We start from the raw sequence: 19,328 nt of genomic DNA, 5'->3' as shown, positions 1-19,328 counted from the left end.
AAACTTGAGGTGTTGGGAGACAAGCACATCCCTTTTTATTGCTAGCAATAGCAAAAAAAAAATGGGAGAGGGTTACACAATTATTTTTACAGTTTGATCCTCCAACATCCACTTGAGTCATAAGACTCTTAAAAGTATGATATAACCAAAAGTCTGTGGTGATTTTTTCCTAACAATACTGTTTAAACAGATGCATCTGCAGTGATTGTCAGATGCTATAATGACTACTGGAGTATACCTGTGTGAGACTTACAAAAATTTTGTGGTGATACTTGATATCTCTTCTGGTTTGAGCTCTATTCTTCTTCCCTTCCAAACAATTTTGCTTCTTCCATCATGTTTCATCTTGTTTACTCTTTCTTCACTCTTTCATTGAACTGATACTTGAATGCAAAGCTTACTGTTTACAAAAACAGCTTCATCCTGCTTCCCTTTGCTTCAAAATTTTTATAAAGAGCACTGGAAAAACAGGTTAGGTTACTGAGACAGTATAAACCTAGAACCTAGTATCTCCTTATTTTGTTGTAATTAGTTGAAGCTAGAATTTAACTAACCTGTGATAGTTTATATAGGTCTTTCTCCAATGACATGAAGATGAAGCAATGTTGAATGTGCTATTTCATGCAAGAATTCAGTAGTCATTTGAAAACTATCCCAAAAAGTAATTAAAAAAAAAAAAGGTCATTCAGTTGCTTATTTAAGCAGACAGAGGGTAACAAGCTGGAGGAATAAAACTAAATCTGGAATGTGGTAGCATTATTTCATTGGAAACAGTTGATAGGCCATTAAAGATGATCCTGAAGTGGGGAGAGTCTGTAAGAGCAGCAGTGAATAACTTAGTGGAAGCAGTGACTGAATGTGGAAGGGAAGTACGCACTGAAGGAGAATATTTACAGAAGTGCCCTGCTTTTACCAAGCTATGTTGCAAGGGAAAGCAGCCGCTGAAAATTGGCATAAATAAATAGCTGGACTAAACAGTAGAGACTATGAATACAGAGGAAACGAGATGTACCTAAAGGCTGTGAAGTGGACTTATTATATTATGTATACTTGGATGAGAGGAGTGTGTACTTTATTTCCATTAAATTAATGATCAGGCTGAAATGATGGATGGAAGTTGGGTAACTCGTAGAAGTTCTTTGGCTTTGGGATTTTTAGAGGAAAGGCATAATCAAGAGTGCAAATGCTGTGAGAAAACTGGGAAATAGCAACTTTTATACAAAATGTATGCAAATTGTATTAAAATACACATGAAACAAGAGATGCTGTATGTTGGAAAATAGTAGAAAATGGACTCTTGGGCATGTGTTTATTTGCTTGAGAGATTAAGACAGCTTTTTCTTTTAATCATCTCAGAGGGCTGAGTATTGGATCTGATTGGTGCCAGCTAAATTGAAGTATGCAAAACATTTATAGAAAATATTAATGTTATTCAAACAATTTTGATATGCAGGTTTAAGCAAGAGTGTCTCTTCTCCCAGGCAGTTAGCAACAGGACAGGGGGGCATGGGCTTAAACTCTACTAGGGGAAATTTAGGCTGGATATTAGAAAGAAATTCTTTACAGAGAGAGTGATCAGGCATTGGAATGGCCTGCCCAGGGAGGTGGTGGACTTGCCGTCCCTGGAGGTTTTTAAACTGAGATTGGACATGGCACTTAGTGCCATGATCTAGTAAACGGACTAGAGTTGGACCAAGGGTTGGACTCGATCTCTGAGGTCTTTTCCAACCCAGTCGATTCTGTGTGTGATTCTGTGTATGATAAATATTTTACTACTCATTTTGCTCCTACTATGGAACAAAGTAGAAGTCTTTCCAATCTAATGAAATTAAGTTAGTATCTCATGCACTGATATCTCTGTGTTTAGCTTTGGATCTTTCGCATTGGATTTGCCTTCCTCCTTCCCCCCCCTTAGGCTCTTACTAAGGGTCATCATTTAATGTTTCTTCATTAAAATGGTTTGTATTAATGCTTTGACAGTATTTACTTTTGCTTATCCAATGGTAGTTGGTTTAAGACCATGATAATATGGTTGCTTTAATTCCAAGTCTGCCTAGTTTCTTCAGTCTAAGAACTGAGTGTGTATTAACTTGATTTCTGCACACAAAAGCAAGTGCTAGTGCAAGACAGGCAGTGACACTGGACAGCTTTGGATGCAAGGGCTGGCCTTTTGGTCTTGCATAGAAGTTAAGGCAAGTCGAAGAGGCACATAAACTATGAGCTAAACGAAACATGAACCAGGCTGTTAAAGAAATATTTCTTTTTTTTTTTTTTTTCCTTGCTAAATTTGTCACATTTCTGGATTTATCCACCCACTTCTGCCTTTACAAGAGGTGTTGGTTCTTTGTACTGTGGGCTTTTTTGTTTGATTCTTGTATCGCACAGTATCACAGTATGTTTGGGATTGGAAGGGACCTCAGAAGATCTAGTCCAATCCCCCTGCCAGAGCAGGAACGCCTAGGTGAGGTCACACAGAAACATGTCCAGGTGGATTTTGAATGTCTCCAGAGAAGGAGACCACAACCCCCCTGGGCAGCCTGTTCCAGTGCTCTGGCACCCTCACTGAGAAGAAGTTTCTTCTCAAATTTAAGTGGAACCTCTTGTGTTCCAGTTTGCACCCATTACCCCTTGTCCTATCATTGTTTGCCACTGAGAAGAGCCTGGCTCCATCCTCATGGCACTCACCTTTTATATACTTATAGACATTAATAAGGTCCCCCTTAGTCTTGTCTTCTCCAAACTAAAGAGACCCAGCTCCCTCAGCCTTTCTTCATAAGGAAGATGCTCCACTCCCTTAATCATCTTTGTTGCCCTACACTGGACTCTCTCCAGCAGTTCCCTGTCCTTCTTGAACTGAGGGGCCCAGAACTGGACACAATACTCCAGATGGTGTCTCACCAGGGCGGAGTAGAGGAGAAGGAGAACCTCTCTCGACCTATTAACCACCCCCCTTCTAATACACCCCAGGATGCCATTGGCCTTCCTGGCCACAAGGGCACAGTGCTGGCTCATGGTCATCCTGTTGTCCACCAGGACGGCCAGGTCCCTTTCCCCTATACTGCTTTCCAATAGGTTATTCCCCAGCCTATACTGGAACCTGGGGTTGTTCCTGCCCAGATGCAGGACTCTACACTTGTCCTTGTTAAATTTCATCAGGTTGTTCCCCACCCAACTCTCCAGCCTGTCCAGGTCCCGCTGGATGGCAGCACAGCCTTCTGGTGTGTCAGCCACTCCTCCCAGCTTAGTGTCATCAGCAAACTTGCTGACAGTACACTCTATTCCCTCGTCTAAATCGTTAATGAATATATTGAATAATATTGGCCCCAGTACTGACCCCTGAGGCACTCCACTAGACACTGGCCTCCAACTAGACTCCACACCATTGACTACCACTCTCTGGCTTCTCTCCTTAAGCCAGTTTGCAACCCACCTCACTACTCTATTGTCTAGACCACGCCTCCTCATTTTAGCAACTAGGATGCTATGGGAGACTGTGTCAAAGGCTTTACTGAAGTCAAGGTAGACCACATCCACTGCTCTGCCATCATCCATCCTTCTTGTTACATTCTCATAAAAGGCTATGAGGTTGGTCAAGCATGACTTACCCTTGGTAAAGCCATGCTGACTGCCCCTGATAACCCTCTTATCCTCAATATGCCTTGAGATGGCACCAAGGACAAGCCGTTCCATTACCTTCCAGGGACAGAGGTGAGGCTGACCGGTCTATAATTACCCGGGTCCTCCTTCTTGCCCTTTTTGAAGACTGGAGTGACATTTGCTTTCCTCCAATCCTCGGGCACCTCCCCCGTTTCCCAAGACTTGGCAAAGATGATGGAGAGTGGTCCAGCAATGACTTCAGCCAGCTCCCTCAGCACTCCCATCCCGAGCCATGGATTTATGGATGTCCAGACTATTTAATTGCTCCCTAACCCAGTCCTCATCAACTAAAGCAAACTCCTCCATTGACCTGGCTTCATCTGGGGTCTCAGGGGTACAGGGCTCCCCAGGACAGCCTCCGGCAGAGTAGACAGAGACAAAGAAGGCATTCAGTAATTCTGCCTTCTCTGTATCTTATGTCACCAGGGCACCCACCCCATTCATCAGTGGGCCTGCATTGCCTCTGGTGTTAGTTTTATCTGCTATGTATTTGAAAAAGCTCTTTTTGCTGTCCTTGACCCCTCTCGCCAGATTTAATTCTAAGGAGGCCTTGGCTATCCTAGCTGCCTTCCTACATCCTCTAACAGCAGCCTTATATTCTTCCCAAGTGGCCAGCCCCTGCTTCCATGACCTGTAAAATCACCTCTTCTGCTTGAGCATACCCAACAGATCCCTATTTAACCACGCAGGCCTCCTGGCTCCCTTCCTTGACTTCCTTCGTGTGGGGATGCTCTGATCCTCAGCTTGGAAGAAGTAATCCCTGAATGCCACCCAGCTATCTTGGGCCCCTTTACCTTCAAACAGTCTTGCCCATGGCATTTCCCCCAGCAATTGCTTGAAAAGGCCAAAGTTAGCCCTGCTAAAGTCCAGGGTTGCAATTCTGCTTATTGCCCTGGTCCTACCACACAAGATGCTGAACTCCACCATCTCATGGTCACTGCAACCCAGGCAGCCCTCAACCTTCACCGCTTGTAACTGCTTTCAGGGTTTTATTTTTCAGGACCTGAAACATTTGCAGGGCTCTATGTCCTTGAGAGTTTCAAACTCCTTGACACTGTGTTCTGCATGGATTTTAAAGGCTCTAACATCCTTATTTTGAGAAGGCAGAACTCTCTGACACTTAGAGGTAGGCATATTATTAGTTGGTGCAAAAGTAATGGTGGGTTTGGACCATGAATTTTAAATCGTTATAACTAGACTCAAACACATCTTTATAAGTCAAAATAGGAACCATTACAGTCAACACATTTTTCCAATAATAAATAAGTTTGTTTATTCCTCTGGCATAAAAATCCATGCTTCGGGATTTGACAAACTCTTGGAAAGCATTTTCTGCATCCTGCTGGTATTGGAAGCATTTTTCCCTGCAAAAAATTGTCAAGATGCTTGAAGAAGTGGGTGTCAGGGGAATATGGCAGATGAGGCAAAACTTCGTAGCCCAATTTATTCAACTTCTGAAGCACTGGGTGACATGCAGTTGGGCATTGTCGAGGAGAAGAATTGGGCCCTTTCCATTGACCAAGGGCTGGCTGCAGGCTTTGCAGTTTTCAGTGCATCTCACTGATTTGCTGAGCATACTTTTCGGGTTTTGCCAGGATTCAGAAAGCTGTAGTGGATCAGACTGGCAGCAGACCACCAAACAGTGACCATGACCTTTTTTTGGTGCAAGTTTGGCTTTGGGAAGTGTTTTGGATGTTCTTCTCTGTCCAACCACAGAGCTGGTCATCGTCAGTTTTTGTACAAATTCCACTTTTCATCAATCCATCACCTTTTTCACCTTTCCAGTTTGCTTCAAATGCCAAGCATCTGTAGGACGGTTCACACTAAGTTCTTCAGCAACTTCTCCTGTAGTTGTAAGATGATCAGCTTTGATGATTGCTCTGAACTGGTGATTGTCAACTTGCAATGGCTGGCCGCTACCCTCGTCATCTTCAAGGCTCTCATCTCCTTTGTGAAACTTCTTAAACCACCATTGTACTGTACATTCCTTAGCAGTTCCTGGGCCGAATGCCTGGTTGATGTTGTGGGCTGTCGCCACTGCTTTATGAATAAGAAAACCGCTCAAATTTGTTTTTTGTCTAACATTTCCATAGTCTAAAATAAACATAAAATATACAGCAAGTAATAAGTCATTAGCAAAAAAAAAAAAACAAAAACACAAAAAAAAAAAACCACAAAAACATAAAGCAAGAAAAGCACATTAAAATGATGCATAACATAACCACATTTATTTAAGAATGTATTCCAATATCAAACGGAAAATTTCAACAATGCAAAAACCACACTTCCTTTTGCACTAGCCTAATACATCACCATGCCTTACTCTTTCCTGCTTCTACTACTTAATGAATCCTGGAATATGAAAATAAAACCCCAGTCTATAAAAGATTACCATCTGATGAGTTTAAAGTCTTAAGATGAATGTGCACACAATATGTGAATTATTTGGGGAAATAAAAAGGCTCTTTCTACTTTTGTAAAACAGATGAAACAATCGCAGTGAAAAACCCTCACAGAATATTAAACATCACATCGAATATTAGAAGGAAAAAATCCTCCCTAGGATATTTAATGTTACAGATATTTGGCTATTATCTTTGTGGACTCTTTAATGTGTGCTGAATACAACATTACATTAGTAGAGGAGTTGAGATTTGAGATGTATTCTGGTATAGCTCAGAGAAGGAAACTAAAGATATATAAGGATATTGTTAAGTCTTGCAAAATGTGCAATTACTACTTTAAACAAGCTATTAACTTATTCTCCAATTACCTTTAGATATGTTGTGTTATTACTATAGACCAGTCACAGTGAGAAAGTATAAAATGCCGAACAGATGATCAGTTTTTAGTTGGGAAAACAACTAAATCGTTAAGTGTGCAAGCATGAAACACAATTTCCTTCCAAAGATGATGTTAAAACCTATATAGAAGAGTAGTTATACTCTGCTAGGGCTCTACAGACAACAGGGTGGGTCTTTTGGGACTGTTTGAAAGTTGATGGTTGTTTTAAACTAAGGATTAATTTTTACTGGAATCAATACCATGTGAATGCTGAGAAACCAGCTTCTACAGCTCCTTTCCAAAATGTCTTCAGAAGGGCAGGTCCTTCAAAGTGGCAGTCTGGATCTTATTTCTTGCTCAGTCTGTAAATGTGCTTGGAAGACACTTTAGAACACTTAACTTACCCATTTTATAACATGGTTTGGTATGTCAGTTTGTCAAGTTATTGCCACTGTTTTTCCAGAATGAAGAAGCAGATATCACTTTATGATTACATATTTGGTTTATGAAGCCACTTCAAATGTTCTCTCCTTTGTAGTATGAATCAAGCCCATTAATCTCATGGGATCATCATGAATGGCTTCTACGTTTGTCGTGTTTTCAGCAGCCAGCTGCTCACTGTTGAGATAAATGCTAACTTTGGAAGCCATCATGGTGGGGTTAGATGATCTTTCTTCTTCATCCTCCTCTAATGAAGACCCTTTCTTTCTCCTCGGTTTTCTGCGTTTTCCCTTGACACTGTGATCAAGTGAGGCATAACACATCTGATTGGCAGACTCCACCTAGATGAAAATTCACTTTAACATTCAGTAGTCATGCTTGCTTTAAAGTTATGTCCAAGACTTTGAGTATGTCTACACCATAATCATAACAGTGGCTGAAGTTTACCCAAATTAGCTCATTAAAAGTACAAACAATTCACCTGTGGCAGCACAGAAAACAGACCAACATAAACTAACAGTAAATGACTCGTGTTCTTGGGGTAGTGGCAGCTACTATTGGAAAGATTCACTGTGGGAGTGAGGGTACTTTATAAAATTGGTCCAAGTTCTTTGGGATGAAAGACATTATTTGATCTGTTTTTCTTCTTACTGTTTTTGTTTGTTTGTTTTTTAAATTATAATCCAGTTACTAGCAACATTTTTCATAGGCTTGGTCTCTGCAGAAAACTAAAGATGGGCGATTCTTGTCTGTAAATAAGATCTCATTTCCAGTGCAAAATGTATGCTTCGTGTGTCTTTCCCCTGCTTTTCTCTGTGTTTTTCAAGCCAAATTATCAAACATTTTTCATATTGGAATTTCCATAGGTTAGTCTGTTTCTGAGAAGTTAATAAAGCAAATGTCTAGATTTAAAAAGAAAAAAAAGATAAAATTTCCACCACCTGGAGGTATCCTGAAAGAGAAGCTGGAAATCAACTCAGGAAATTGATGCTAGGAATGCTTCAATTACAGACAAATTTCAGCTGAAGGTTGCATGCTTTTAGGCATCCAGGTATCTCAACAAAATATAAATCAATACAAAAACAGGCATTTATTTAAGGCATATAGATTTTGTGTTGGGCAAGAGAAAGCCAGTCAAACTCATGATTATCATGTGATGCCACTTATGTTTTCACTTGACTGATGTCCAAAATAAATACAATTAATTCTTTACATAAGCCATGGCATTAAGTGTAGGCTCAATTCAGCCTGATCTGCATGCCTGTGACTGAGCTTTATTATGCCATATGGATGGAAATGAGCTGTCTATAATTCTTCTGCTCCCTCATTAATGTCGCAGATGGAACAAAGGGTCAAGTCCGTACTTAAATTTCTTGATGAACTACGACACTAATGCATGGTAATTTTCATGAAGAGCATTGTGAAGATTTTTGTTATATATTGTCATGGGATACACACAAAAATTCTAAGACAGACCACATTACCCTAATTCAGAAATCCAGAATTAAAATTAGAGATACCTGTAGCTGGTTAACTGTCCTTTGAGGCTGGGACTTCATCTGCTCATAACAACATTCCTCTATAATTTATCAAAGTAGAAAAACGTTTTCGTTATTAAGGCACACTACCTAAAAGTCTTAAAAGATCAAATGAACAGATCCTCACTGTTACAAAACCAACTTCCCCATTTTACTTTGGTAGAAGTTTGTTTTGTTTTGAAATCACACACAGATCTCTTTCTCTATTAACAGAAGGGCAAATAGCTAAGAAATTCAGACATGCATACTGTGAAAATGAAAAGCATTTTCTGTTCATATGGATGGAAAGTTTCTCATTATTCACTAAGTGGGCATCATTTTAGACTGCTAGGGGTACATCTTGCAATTAGAGGGTAACCACATAATAATGTATTTTTCAGCACAGGCAAATTTATATTGGGCCATGAAAGAGGCTGTGAGTTGCAGCAGCTGGTGCTTAAATTGTATTCCTGACTCTACTTCCAGTTTTCTGAAAAATCTGGTGTAAGTCATTTTTTCATCACATATCTCATTTTAGCCATCAGTAAAACAGATTGTTTCCTCACAGTTTTCAGACTCTTGTATTGTCAATGCATTCGAGTGTTGGCTTAGTTAAATTTGTTGGGTTTTTTCCCTGCAGTTCAAGTACTTCGGTTTAGTTTTGCTTAATCCCAAAAAGTGCTAGCAAAAATTTGTGTTCACATTGCTTAAATACTGCTTTAACACCACAAGGCCTTCAAGAGACATACTCTCAGCATATCTAGCTCTAGCTGCAGTTTTATGATGTTACTGCATTCTCTGCCAAGGATTATTTGGCCGAACAGGATCATTTGGACTGCAAAAAATCCAATTCAGTATGAGATTTGGACCTACAAATAGTAGTGCACTATGATGGTTTGCAGTTCTGTCCCAAGTAGGTATTAATTCTGTGTTGAGAAACACAGAAAGTGTTGGTCAGTCAGTTTTTAACTACACATTTATCACAGCCTCTGAACAGACACATGTTCTCAAAGTGAAGCTTACCTAAAATCTCTTGATTGAGATTGCCATAAACTGGGTCATCTTCTGTGTAGTAGCCATCATAGCTAGAAGGGCAACAGGAAAATACTTTTAATTCACGGAATATGCTTTGTTTAGGACCTCACTATTATACTTTAAATATTTTACACACATGTGGTAGTAGCAAGCAGATTGTATGTGATCTGAAAAACAAGACCAAAAATATCAGGGGGGGAAGCAAGTGCAGGAACACAGCACAGAAATGGCTATGTGCATGTTCTGAAGAGAGATTTGTTATCTAGCCAAGAATAGAACTCTTCTTTCCTGGAACTTACTTAAGTATAAAGCTAATCTCAAGACCACTAAGCTACCGTTTGATGTAGTTCTAGAGATATTATTGATCACTGAAATGAACCCACTTCATGTCCTCTGAGCCCACTTTGCCATACAAACTAAAGCACTAAATAAGTCTCTTGGGGCAATGTTCTTAAAAACTCCAGTCTTGATTCAACTAAAATGCTTATGTTGACCCAACTAGAGAAGACCAAGGCAAAGTTCAGCTTTGAATTTTTAATGGTATTCTGTGTTTTATCAGCCCGTGTCACTTGAAAATATTTTTAACCATGTTTGTAAAATGGGAATTGTTAGTGGGAAGCACTGAGTAACCTTGTTCCTTTTGCATTCATGTACTGTGCCTTGTCAAGGGAATGAAATAATGGAATCTAACACCACTTTTACCGTGATATTTTTCAACTGAACAGGCAGCAATAGACAGAGACTTCCCAACTTCAGGTAAATTTGTAATTGAGGATTGGTTTGGGGAAACAGGTGAAGGCTTTTGCATTTTTGTTTCGAGGGCCTTTTATATTTGGTTGACATGAGACCCTTAGCATCTCTGTTTTCTAAAGTCTGGCCTATTTTTTTTACTGTGGGATAAGAGAAACAGACTTGTAACAGATCATTAGGTATTCAGCAGCTGTATACAGACTCCATTTCATTGCTTTTGAACATAATGTATAAAATAAGGGTATGAAATGTAAATACATGGTTTTTTATATTGTAACTTATTGTTTTCTGATATTTATTTTAAATTATCACAGACTTATTGAGTTTGAGTGATAGTAAATATTGTTTTAGCTCAATATCTTGCACTTCAGTATACAAAATTATCATATTAACATGCAATTATTTCATTTTTCATGAAATGACTGGAGTACATCACTTCCACACGATTTTTTCCTGTTTTCTTTGGATTTTTTTTTTCCACAACCAGCGTGCTCGCTGGTGTTTCCAGGCAGGCTTCATGAGATACTGGATTTTTCCCTATGCTGTCCCTCCAAAGCCATCTCTCATTATTTATTCCTTATTTCAACCTTTCCAGAAAGAAATATATTATCAAACTTACCTTGGACTGTTCTCTTCATAGTCTTTACACTTTTTAGCTGGAAAATTTGTTTAAAAAAAATAAAGAGCAAATGAAACATACTATTTTTAGAACACTTCAGATAATTGCCCAATTCACATGCTTTTGATTTCACTGTAGACAGTAAAATTGAATGCTCTTGGCTCTGAGTACCTTCATTTGTCCCCCTGCTTTTCTCAAATACTTTTGACTAATACAAGAAATGTTGATGTGCTACCCTGTGCTGCAGCTGCAAAGTCCACATCAGTTTACAAGTCCCCCAAAATGTATTGTAACACCTGTGATTAATTTCTTATTTCCCCCTGCTTCTGCTTCTACCTCATCTTTTTCTCTGCCTAGGGAGGTGCATCATGTGTTTATATTACAAGGCGAAGAGTTTATTTATTTTGCTAGTTCTGCTGCTTGTATCTCTGAAAGAGAGATATATATCCTGTGACCACGCAGAAAAAGAAACTGAAGCAGAGAGGCATTGGCTCCAAAGAGATCTGTTGCTAGAGCTTCATTAATAACTCAGGAATACCTGACTTTCTATCTTGTGCTCCAGAACTCTAGAATTTAGCACAGTAAGCTCCGATTACATGAGCAATGCAGCATCAGCCAACCTTACCAAAACCTTGCTCAGCATTAGTTTTGTAAATGACTGTGATCGTAGAAATATCTGCCTAGCAGCACTAAAAGACAAACCAAAAAGGCACTCCCTCATCCCACAGCTCTCCAGCAGCTCTTTTAATATCCTGTCATATTCTAATTCTGTTGTACTTGGTGAGTTCAGTTTATAAGCATAGGCCTGTTTACGTAGGTTATGTACGTATGTGTGTTTAACGTGGTTGAACCCGCTAGTGTTTGTCTGAATTCCCATGTGCATATATCACAGGTGCAGTTTTCCCTGTGGAAATGCACTTTTTCTCTGAATGGGAGTGGTGAGGATTATGCAACTTAAAAACTACAGAATTGCATGCATAAGAGAGGTTGCACTGGCATCATCAAATCTGTTGAAAGTCACAGTTAATTTTAACCAAAACGAGAGTATGTCTGTAGTGACTCTCTAACGTGAATTAAACAAATCAGTTCCTTATTGTGAGCGACACATTGATTTAAGAGCTACATTAGCATCCCATGATGAAAAGCAATTCAGACTTTTTCAAAACAAACTAATTAAGCATAAAATGTGTATGAAAACTGAAATTCAAATAAGCATTCAGGAATTTTGGGAAGATAAAATTTTCTCAAATGTATTTTGTATCAGTGCAGCTACTTAAAATTATTTTTAAACTAAAGTACTAATAGTAACCAGTTACATGACAAGTACACCTTAAAAAAAGGAAGTTACAGATATTAAAAATGTACATTAAAAATACAAATTTAGCCAAAACTTAATTCCTCAACTTGTACATGTTCTGTTGGTTTTTCTTCAGCGAATGGACTCAGGTAGCTGTGTTTGGCAGTGGACTGGGCAGCTAGCAACCATTGTATAATCATACCTGGCTCCCCTAAAAATGTTTAAAAGTTACATGGTCTCTACTAGAATCATTCTTGCCGAAAGATAATTAATCCATTTGTTGGCTTGAAACCTCCCAGCAGTGACGGCTTTCTCTGCAAACATTTTAAACGCTCAAACTCCATTCCTTACAGAGACATTACTTACCTTGCTTCTTTTTCATATAGTGTGAAATGTTCAGTATCAACGAAACAACAAGAGCCAAACTCAGAAAGGCCAAGACTCCCCAGACAGAAAAATGGCAGTCCATTTCTGCAACTGAGAGAAAATAATTCCATAGGTTGTGTTGTCAACAATTTTACTGTATTCCTTGTGGTGGGCTGATTTTTGCTTTCTGTAATTGAAGCTACTATTTTGTTGTTTACTCTGTGACAGCCATTGCTATACAAGCTAAATAATTAATATCAAAACCAGATGCTAAATAACAAGAGAGCAACATCAATAAGCTGTTAACAGAACTACTATTTCATAGGAATTCAGCCAAAGGTTGGACTATTGGTTTACCTGTAAGATGCAGTAAAAGTCAGAAATCGATAAAGAAAAAAGTCAATAGCTTTGAAATTATTTTTGTAATTGTCTTTAACTTATTATTTGCAGTAAATTTTGGGCTCAATTCTGGAGTTCATGAATGTAGTTCTAAAGATTAATTCAGTCAAAACAACTTCACTGGAAATGTCTCTGAATAACAGCTAAGACCATCAGGTTTTAAGAATCTCTGCAACAGATTTCAAAGGTTGGTTATGTCTTTTCTTGCATCTCCTATTAACACCACTCGTACTCATATCCTCGCTCTCCTTCCTGAGAAAGCAGATGTTGTAGTGGCAATGGATGAGAAGTGGCTGGGAATCAGTGAACTCCTACAGAGAAAAACCTGAACAGCTTCTGAAGAATCACTTGGGAAAAGGTGTGTCAACTTAAACAAATAAAGCCTCCTTTTGCACTGAGCTTGCCTCTCCTTGGAGCCCTGTTAGAAATACAGGAAGGAATTCCACCTGCACCAAATTAACTTTGCCATTTAATTAATTCTTCAATTAACCTAACTCATACAGATGTTCCATCACAAACCATGCTGAAGAAAATAGCCTATTTGTGACAGTCTAGTGGCCAAAGTGATCGGTGGTGCTGCAAATGGCTTGTGAAAACCCCTCCTTTACAGAGGAAATGCTGAGCCAAATACATGAGTGAAAGGAGCTTGAAGCTGGATTTTTCACCTTCCCTAGAGGCATGTTTTATATTTTTCTAGATTCAGAGTGTTTGAAATAAAGCCTGGTCCCCAAAACTAATGAATTCCACTAATATTGCATTAAAAAGTCTAGCTGGAACAGAGCAGTCAAGGGGAGAGACTAGATGATACTCTCAGAATGAGATTAGAGCAGGTCCTTAACACACTTATTTGGTTTTGCTGTAGCTGGATTCCTTCAGGGGGCTGATGTTTTGTTTGCTCCTTAAAGGAAAGCTGAGGTAAAAGAATACAGGAATACACATTCCTGTGTTGCCAGCCACAGGTGGTGGAGGCAATGGATGTGCTCCTGCTGAGAGGACAGAGATGTTTTCCCTCGTTGACTGGCTCCAGCTCTTCTTGGGGACAGCCCCTTTACGGGCTTTGTTCCCTAATTATGCTGGGTTTGCAAAAGCTGTTTTAGTTTTGTTTTATTTCAAGCCAGAGATGTATTTATGATGTTGAAACAAGAGAAGATAATCTTTGGTAGTAAAAAATCACAAATCACATGTACTTCTATGATGCAGGCTTCCTTCCTATCAGAACTCTCTTTTAAAAGGGATAAAACAGAGATATAACTTTGTGACAGGCTTGTAGCTGTTTTTATCACATTGTACTTCCAGTGGCCATTTATCCTTCCTTTTATACTAAACATCCAATTTCCAGTCCTTTCTTTTCTCCTAGAGTGTTCCCAAAGGTGTTTGAGGGTTCTCCATCACAGCAATACTACTTTTCATGTTGAGAGGCCCTTTTGGACAGGTACAGACATTCTTGAGGAGGGATGACATCTCCATGAAGCAGCTACATATTATTCTGATTTTTCAGAGAAGGAGTTAAAAGAAAGGTACATCCTACCTTGAGAAGATGTTATCAAGGCACGTCAAGAACCATCACTGTTTGGAACCTGGTTAGTCTACAATTAGTCACTCAGCATTTGCATCCTATGCAACCTGTCCAAAACTACAAGAAGTCTGTGTCAAAGGCAAGAGCTTTTAAGTCTCAAGGTAGTACCTAATTAATGAGTCATCCTTGTTCTCCTTCCTTCTTCTCCCACAAACTCTCTTTATTTATTTTTCTTTTCAGGGAGCAAAACCAGTATTGTTGCATAAGAGAAGGGAAGCACGTGTAACTGTGATAGGAACTACAACCTTGTGACTGGTTTGAAAGAGAGTCGATACCTAAAATAAAGTTCTGATCTAAGTATGTACCTTTTTCTTGATCCTGAATGCTGTCATTTATTTTTCTGATTCAGGAATCCTATTTTTCCCTGGTGTTTCCAGGCAGAAGGAGAACTCTTACTTTCAGTTTTAATATTTTCAGCCCTTAATTGAAGTGGAGGAGGACAACAAATTTTTGATGACAAGTATTATTTTTGTGTTTCAGATTCTGATTTAAATTGGAATGATTGTCTGGAAAAAAGTAAAGGTTTGAAAAAAAAGTTGTTTCCCTTTTCAGTCTCAGGTTTAACATCTACAGTATTTGAGCAGCCCCACTTCTCTAGGACTTTGAAAATATTCTAGCAAAACAAAAGGCATGAAACTTGGATTTCTAATACAATGTACCAATGTGTTAAACCACACTATCTATAGTTCTTTCTTAAACATGATTTAGGAAATTGCATAGGTGTGGGGAGATTAAGAAAACAATATTTATATTTATTCCTAGCTGAACACAACTGAGTTTATTTTTAAATTTATTTTTCACAACTCTGACTTAAAGAACTGGTTGTATTTCAGGGGAATGTATACAAACATACCGGTGACTTCTGGTTGTTTTGGTTTTTGTCTTTGCCATAGGAGCTATTTGTTTGTCAGACAACACTAGTTATATCTGAGAAACAACAGCAGTTTTCATTTACCGTATAAAACCATAGTAATGGCAGGATCAGAGACATACAGGTGCCACTCTGAGTTCTCTATGTTTTTCTAATGTCAGTTTCAAGTTAATCTTACTTTACAAGTACAAAATACGTGAGATTTTGATTATATATCTTAGCTTTACAGATATACAACTCGCAGCTCTTTCCCACGTGTTCTTGTACTACCCTTACAGCTGTTGCCAGTTTGCTGTTTACATTTATAACTGCATAAATTAAATATTTACTACTTTGGCAACAGCAGCAGTAGAAGTAAAGCTGAATACCTGTGTGAAGAAAAAAATTTGTCTCCTCAGATAACTACACTGCTGTCCCTGTATGTATAATAGCAGATGCAACCCATGACAGTTAACTGGTTGTGCTGGTTGTTGATGGAGAGTGAGAAATAAACAGAAAGAGAAGTCTATTAGACTAATTATAGTCTGTTCTGAAATAGTCTCTTGTATTCTATACTCTAATTTTAATTATCATTCAAGTAATTTAATGTCAAATGTAGCAAAAGCAGATTATTACTTTTTACGTATTATATATTTATTCCAAAGAACCTGTAGCACTGTGTTCAGGGGCATTCTCACTCTATTGCAATCAAATTGCATATTTAAAAAAAAACAAAAGTTATATCTTTGAAAAAAAGTCCTAAGAAAAAAATAGGCCCCTGGAAATAGTACATTATGATTCTAATGGGATAAGCTCAAATTTCATCAGGGTTTTCTGTAATAGTCTATCTCCAATGGGGAAAAGTAAGAGCGATGGTAGTTTGTTCATAAGAAACTATATTGAAGCTATTCTTAGACTAATGTGCTCCTCTGTGAAAGAGTTCATCATATAGCCAAAGGTTTCATGAGAAGGACGATTCCCATTTTATTGTTACAAGCTGGAAAGTGTGAGTGGCAGAAGTACTATATTTAATCATTATAAAGGTGACAGTGTTTTGACTATCTAATACCTGAATCTCTCTAGTATTAATTATATATTCCTGTTCTGCTGTTCTTTCACTTCTGTTTGGAAACAAGGTCAAACTTGGAGTTGCACCCAAGTAAACACCTACCTTAGGTAATTTGCTCCATCTGGATGATGTTTTTATTTTTCTGAGTTTAGGGATGGAGTTACTTGTCTCCTCTTAGTATATTTTACAGTGCTGCAAACTAAAGGTACTATATTCAACAACAAAATACAGGCATGTAAAAGACTTTCTAAAGACACAGTTATTTGTGCCTTTTCTCCTTTTAAAATCTATTGACGACTTTCTCTACCAACAGAGAAAAAACACAGGAATAAACAGACTTTTGGTCACTTGTCAGGTTTTCTCTTTGCAGGGCTCATTATACTGTAATTGGAGGGGGATGGAGAGGAGGAAGCAAACGAAAAAGAATAACCAAACAGAAGCCCCCCAAACATTCTAAACTTTCCTGGATTAATTTCTGCAATTCAATATTTTTGCAACTCAAAGGAGTAGATATAATCCTACACTTATCTTTGGGGGCAGGGGACAGATTTAACAATTTGGGGCTAGAAATAGGTGTTCGTCCTCCTAACAGCATAAGAATAGGTAGCAGAAGTACTGTGTTTGTTTCCTTCTTGTTCTAATGTATTTTGTTTAGAGAATCTCTCACAAAGGCTCCTACTGAAAAGGAACATGAGGTGCGGAATATAGATACATGTCTAGCTGGACATGTCATCTATGGATTGTTCATACTCATTGTTCATACAAGCAGATTAATTACTTTGGTTGCTACCGGATTTAAAATGATCATCTGGAGCACAAAATTATTTGTTTCCTGTTCTTTCTGCAAATTTGTCAAGATGAGATAAAATTAGTGTTTTCCCCCCTCTCCAATTGAATGGTGAGATAAATAATATTACATACTAATTACCCTTAGATAAAGAAACCCATTAAAAGACTGATGAATGTTAAATTAGCATTAAACATGCTTCCACCTGTGTGAGTTTTTAAGACAAGATTAATTCTCCGGAAAGGATTCCTTAAACTGCAATTAATTAGTGCACAACTAATTGCTTTGTAAGTTATCAGCTTTATACTTCAGAAGGGAAGCAGCGCATTGTAAAATAAGCCTTCAGCACAGTAAATATATTAAGCACAAAACTAGGACCAATCCTTAGTCTTCATTAATAAACCTTAATTAAGAAAGGTTTAAGCTGTTGATGATGACTCATCGTCATAATGATTATTATTAATAATTTGAATTCAGAACCCTGACCAACTTTCTTGGAATACTAGTGCTCTACCAGTGTGTTTTTACTGCTGATTTGTTTACAAGTTTATAATACTCAAAAGATAAGACTTACCTGGTTTTGTTGTTTCTAGGAATACTCCCCACCCTTTATCCAACAGACAGTCAAGTTATGTTGGCAAACATTGGATGCTCTTTTGCGTTGGACCTGGCAGCATGAATCTATCTCTACAGCTGCCACCAGTCTTTAAGGTCTCCAGCCTTTTTTTTCCACCAGCTTTCTTAAAAACAGGAAATGTGGTTCAGGCTTGTGTCACCTCACTAGCAAACTGACAGTCTCCTTCAGTGTTTGCCTCATTCAAATGTGTAATTTCATTCAAATGAATTTGAAATTCATTTGAATATGTAATTATGTATGTATTTATTAGTGTATTTATTATCCACCTGTCTTGCCACAGAAGAGCATGTACAGGAATATTAGTTCAATTTTATGTGATACAAACCTGCTTTTGTGACATTCATATGAGACCCATGCTCTAAGTCTTCCTGTTTGTGATGTTGCGTTGAATTCAACAAAAGTATTTAGATACCTCTTAAACTAAATTACAGATCTATATTACCTAGGTGTGCTATTTGACTCTTTATCTCTAGAGGTTTCTAAACCAAGTCTGAAAGTTCATCGCCGAGAGAGACTATGGCTTAGCTGAAATAGGATTCGGAGGCACGATGCAAAAATTATACCATTGCCAGCTCTGGAAGGTCAGGTTAGGATATCATAATATGTTTCCTCTATTCTTTAAAGTCTATAAATCTGGACCCACAATCCAGAACATTTGTGGAAAGACAGGGTACATCAGCATGTGGCTTACGGTGTGTATTTATCTTTAAAATTTAATGAAACATGCCCGTGTTTAGGTAGAGAAGCCATTGGAGTAGCTTCTTCCAGAGGAAGATTGCACTCTGAGCACTGTCGAAGAAGTTTTCTGTTAAATTCTGAGGGTTTGGTTTTTTATGGTTTTTGTTTATTTGTTTGTTTTTGCAGAGCAGAGGATTTTATTTCCAATCGTGCATAATGTAGAAGGCAGAACAGTTTCTTAACAGAAAAAGTGAATCACATGACTACATTTATCTTTCTTGAATACATACACTGAAATAGCCCTCAGCATAGTCTAAGGAGCAATGTAAAACATTGTTCTTCAAGAAAAGTTCTTATGTGAGAAAATATCCTTTGCACTATATGTTTATTTGAGATGTTATTACTTTGGAAAATTATTTTTACATTAACTGCCTTAGATCAATGCTCAAGAAATAATTTACTGGATTAGCATCTTATTTGAACATGAAGGAGCAGGTTAGTCTTGATTAATATAATATAACCTTCCATCTGAGTCCAAAGGTGATATAGACTCTTAACTATTTAGAGCTTTATCATAATGAAGAGAGTTGATGAGGAGAAATTAATATAAAAAAACTGAAAATTGTGGGAATTCTTCCACTTTATACAGTTCTTGAGGTTGTAATTAACATGATGAAAAATCGCATGAAAATGACACTCTTTTAAAGTGGGCATATCTTTGGCATCTGCCAGCAACTGAATTTAGAGACACAAATACGAGTCGAGTCAAAATTTCTCATTGATAAACCAAAAGGCATGGGTCCACCACATTTCACATTTCACAGCTCAGGGAAGGAGAAGGACCCAACCAGTTATATGGACTGGAT

At 38.1% G+C, this 19,328-nt stretch overlaps 1 protein-coding gene across 5 annotated transcripts; it reads right to left on the bottom strand.

Annotated features, from left to right (window-relative positions):
• Positions 1 to 4,414: 4,414 nt before the first annotated feature.
• LOC102084577 (T-cell receptor-associated transmembrane adapter 1) lies at positions 4,415 to 17,930 on the bottom strand. 5 transcript variants are annotated; one of them, XR_002413657.2, is made up of 9 exons: positions 17,722 to 17,930; positions 16,463 to 16,559; positions 14,394 to 14,498; positions 12,467 to 12,577; positions 10,804 to 10,840; positions 9,423 to 9,484; positions 8,403 to 8,461; positions 6,846 to 7,223; positions 4,649 to 5,697 (listed from the first exon to the last, which is right to left on the bottom strand). XR_002413657.2 is itself a non-coding variant. In XM_021287710.2 (8 exons), the coding sequence occupies exons 4-8, from the start codon at positions 12,567 to 12,569 to the stop codon at positions 5,476 to 5,478; spliced, it is 483 nt and encodes a 160-aa protein (XP_021143385.1). In that variant the 5' UTR covers positions 12,570 to 12,577; positions 14,394 to 14,498; positions 16,463 to 16,559; positions 17,722 to 17,930; the 3' UTR covers positions 4,415 to 5,475. The 5 variants fall into 5 exon arrangements, 4 of the variants coding, with proteins under 4 accessions (XP_021143385.1, XP_021143380.1, XP_013222478.1 ...); XM_021287710.2 differs by lacking the exon at positions 6,846 to 7,223 and having other exon boundaries at positions 4,415 to 5,697; XM_021287705.2 differs by lacking the exon at positions 4,649 to 5,697 and having other exon boundaries at positions 6,520 to 7,223.
• Positions 17,931 to 19,328: the final 1,398 nt, after the last annotated feature.

This window comes from Columba livia, chromosome 1, assembly GCF_036013475.1.
Source record: "Columba livia isolate bColLiv1 breed racing homer chromosome 1, bColLiv1.pat.W.v2, whole genome shotgun sequence".
Lineage (NCBI taxonomy): Eukaryota > Metazoa > Chordata > Aves > Columbiformes > Columbidae > Columba > Columba livia.
The sequence above is the reverse complement of the archived record's forward strand: the minus strand, read 5'-3'. Positions and strand labels throughout refer to the sequence as shown.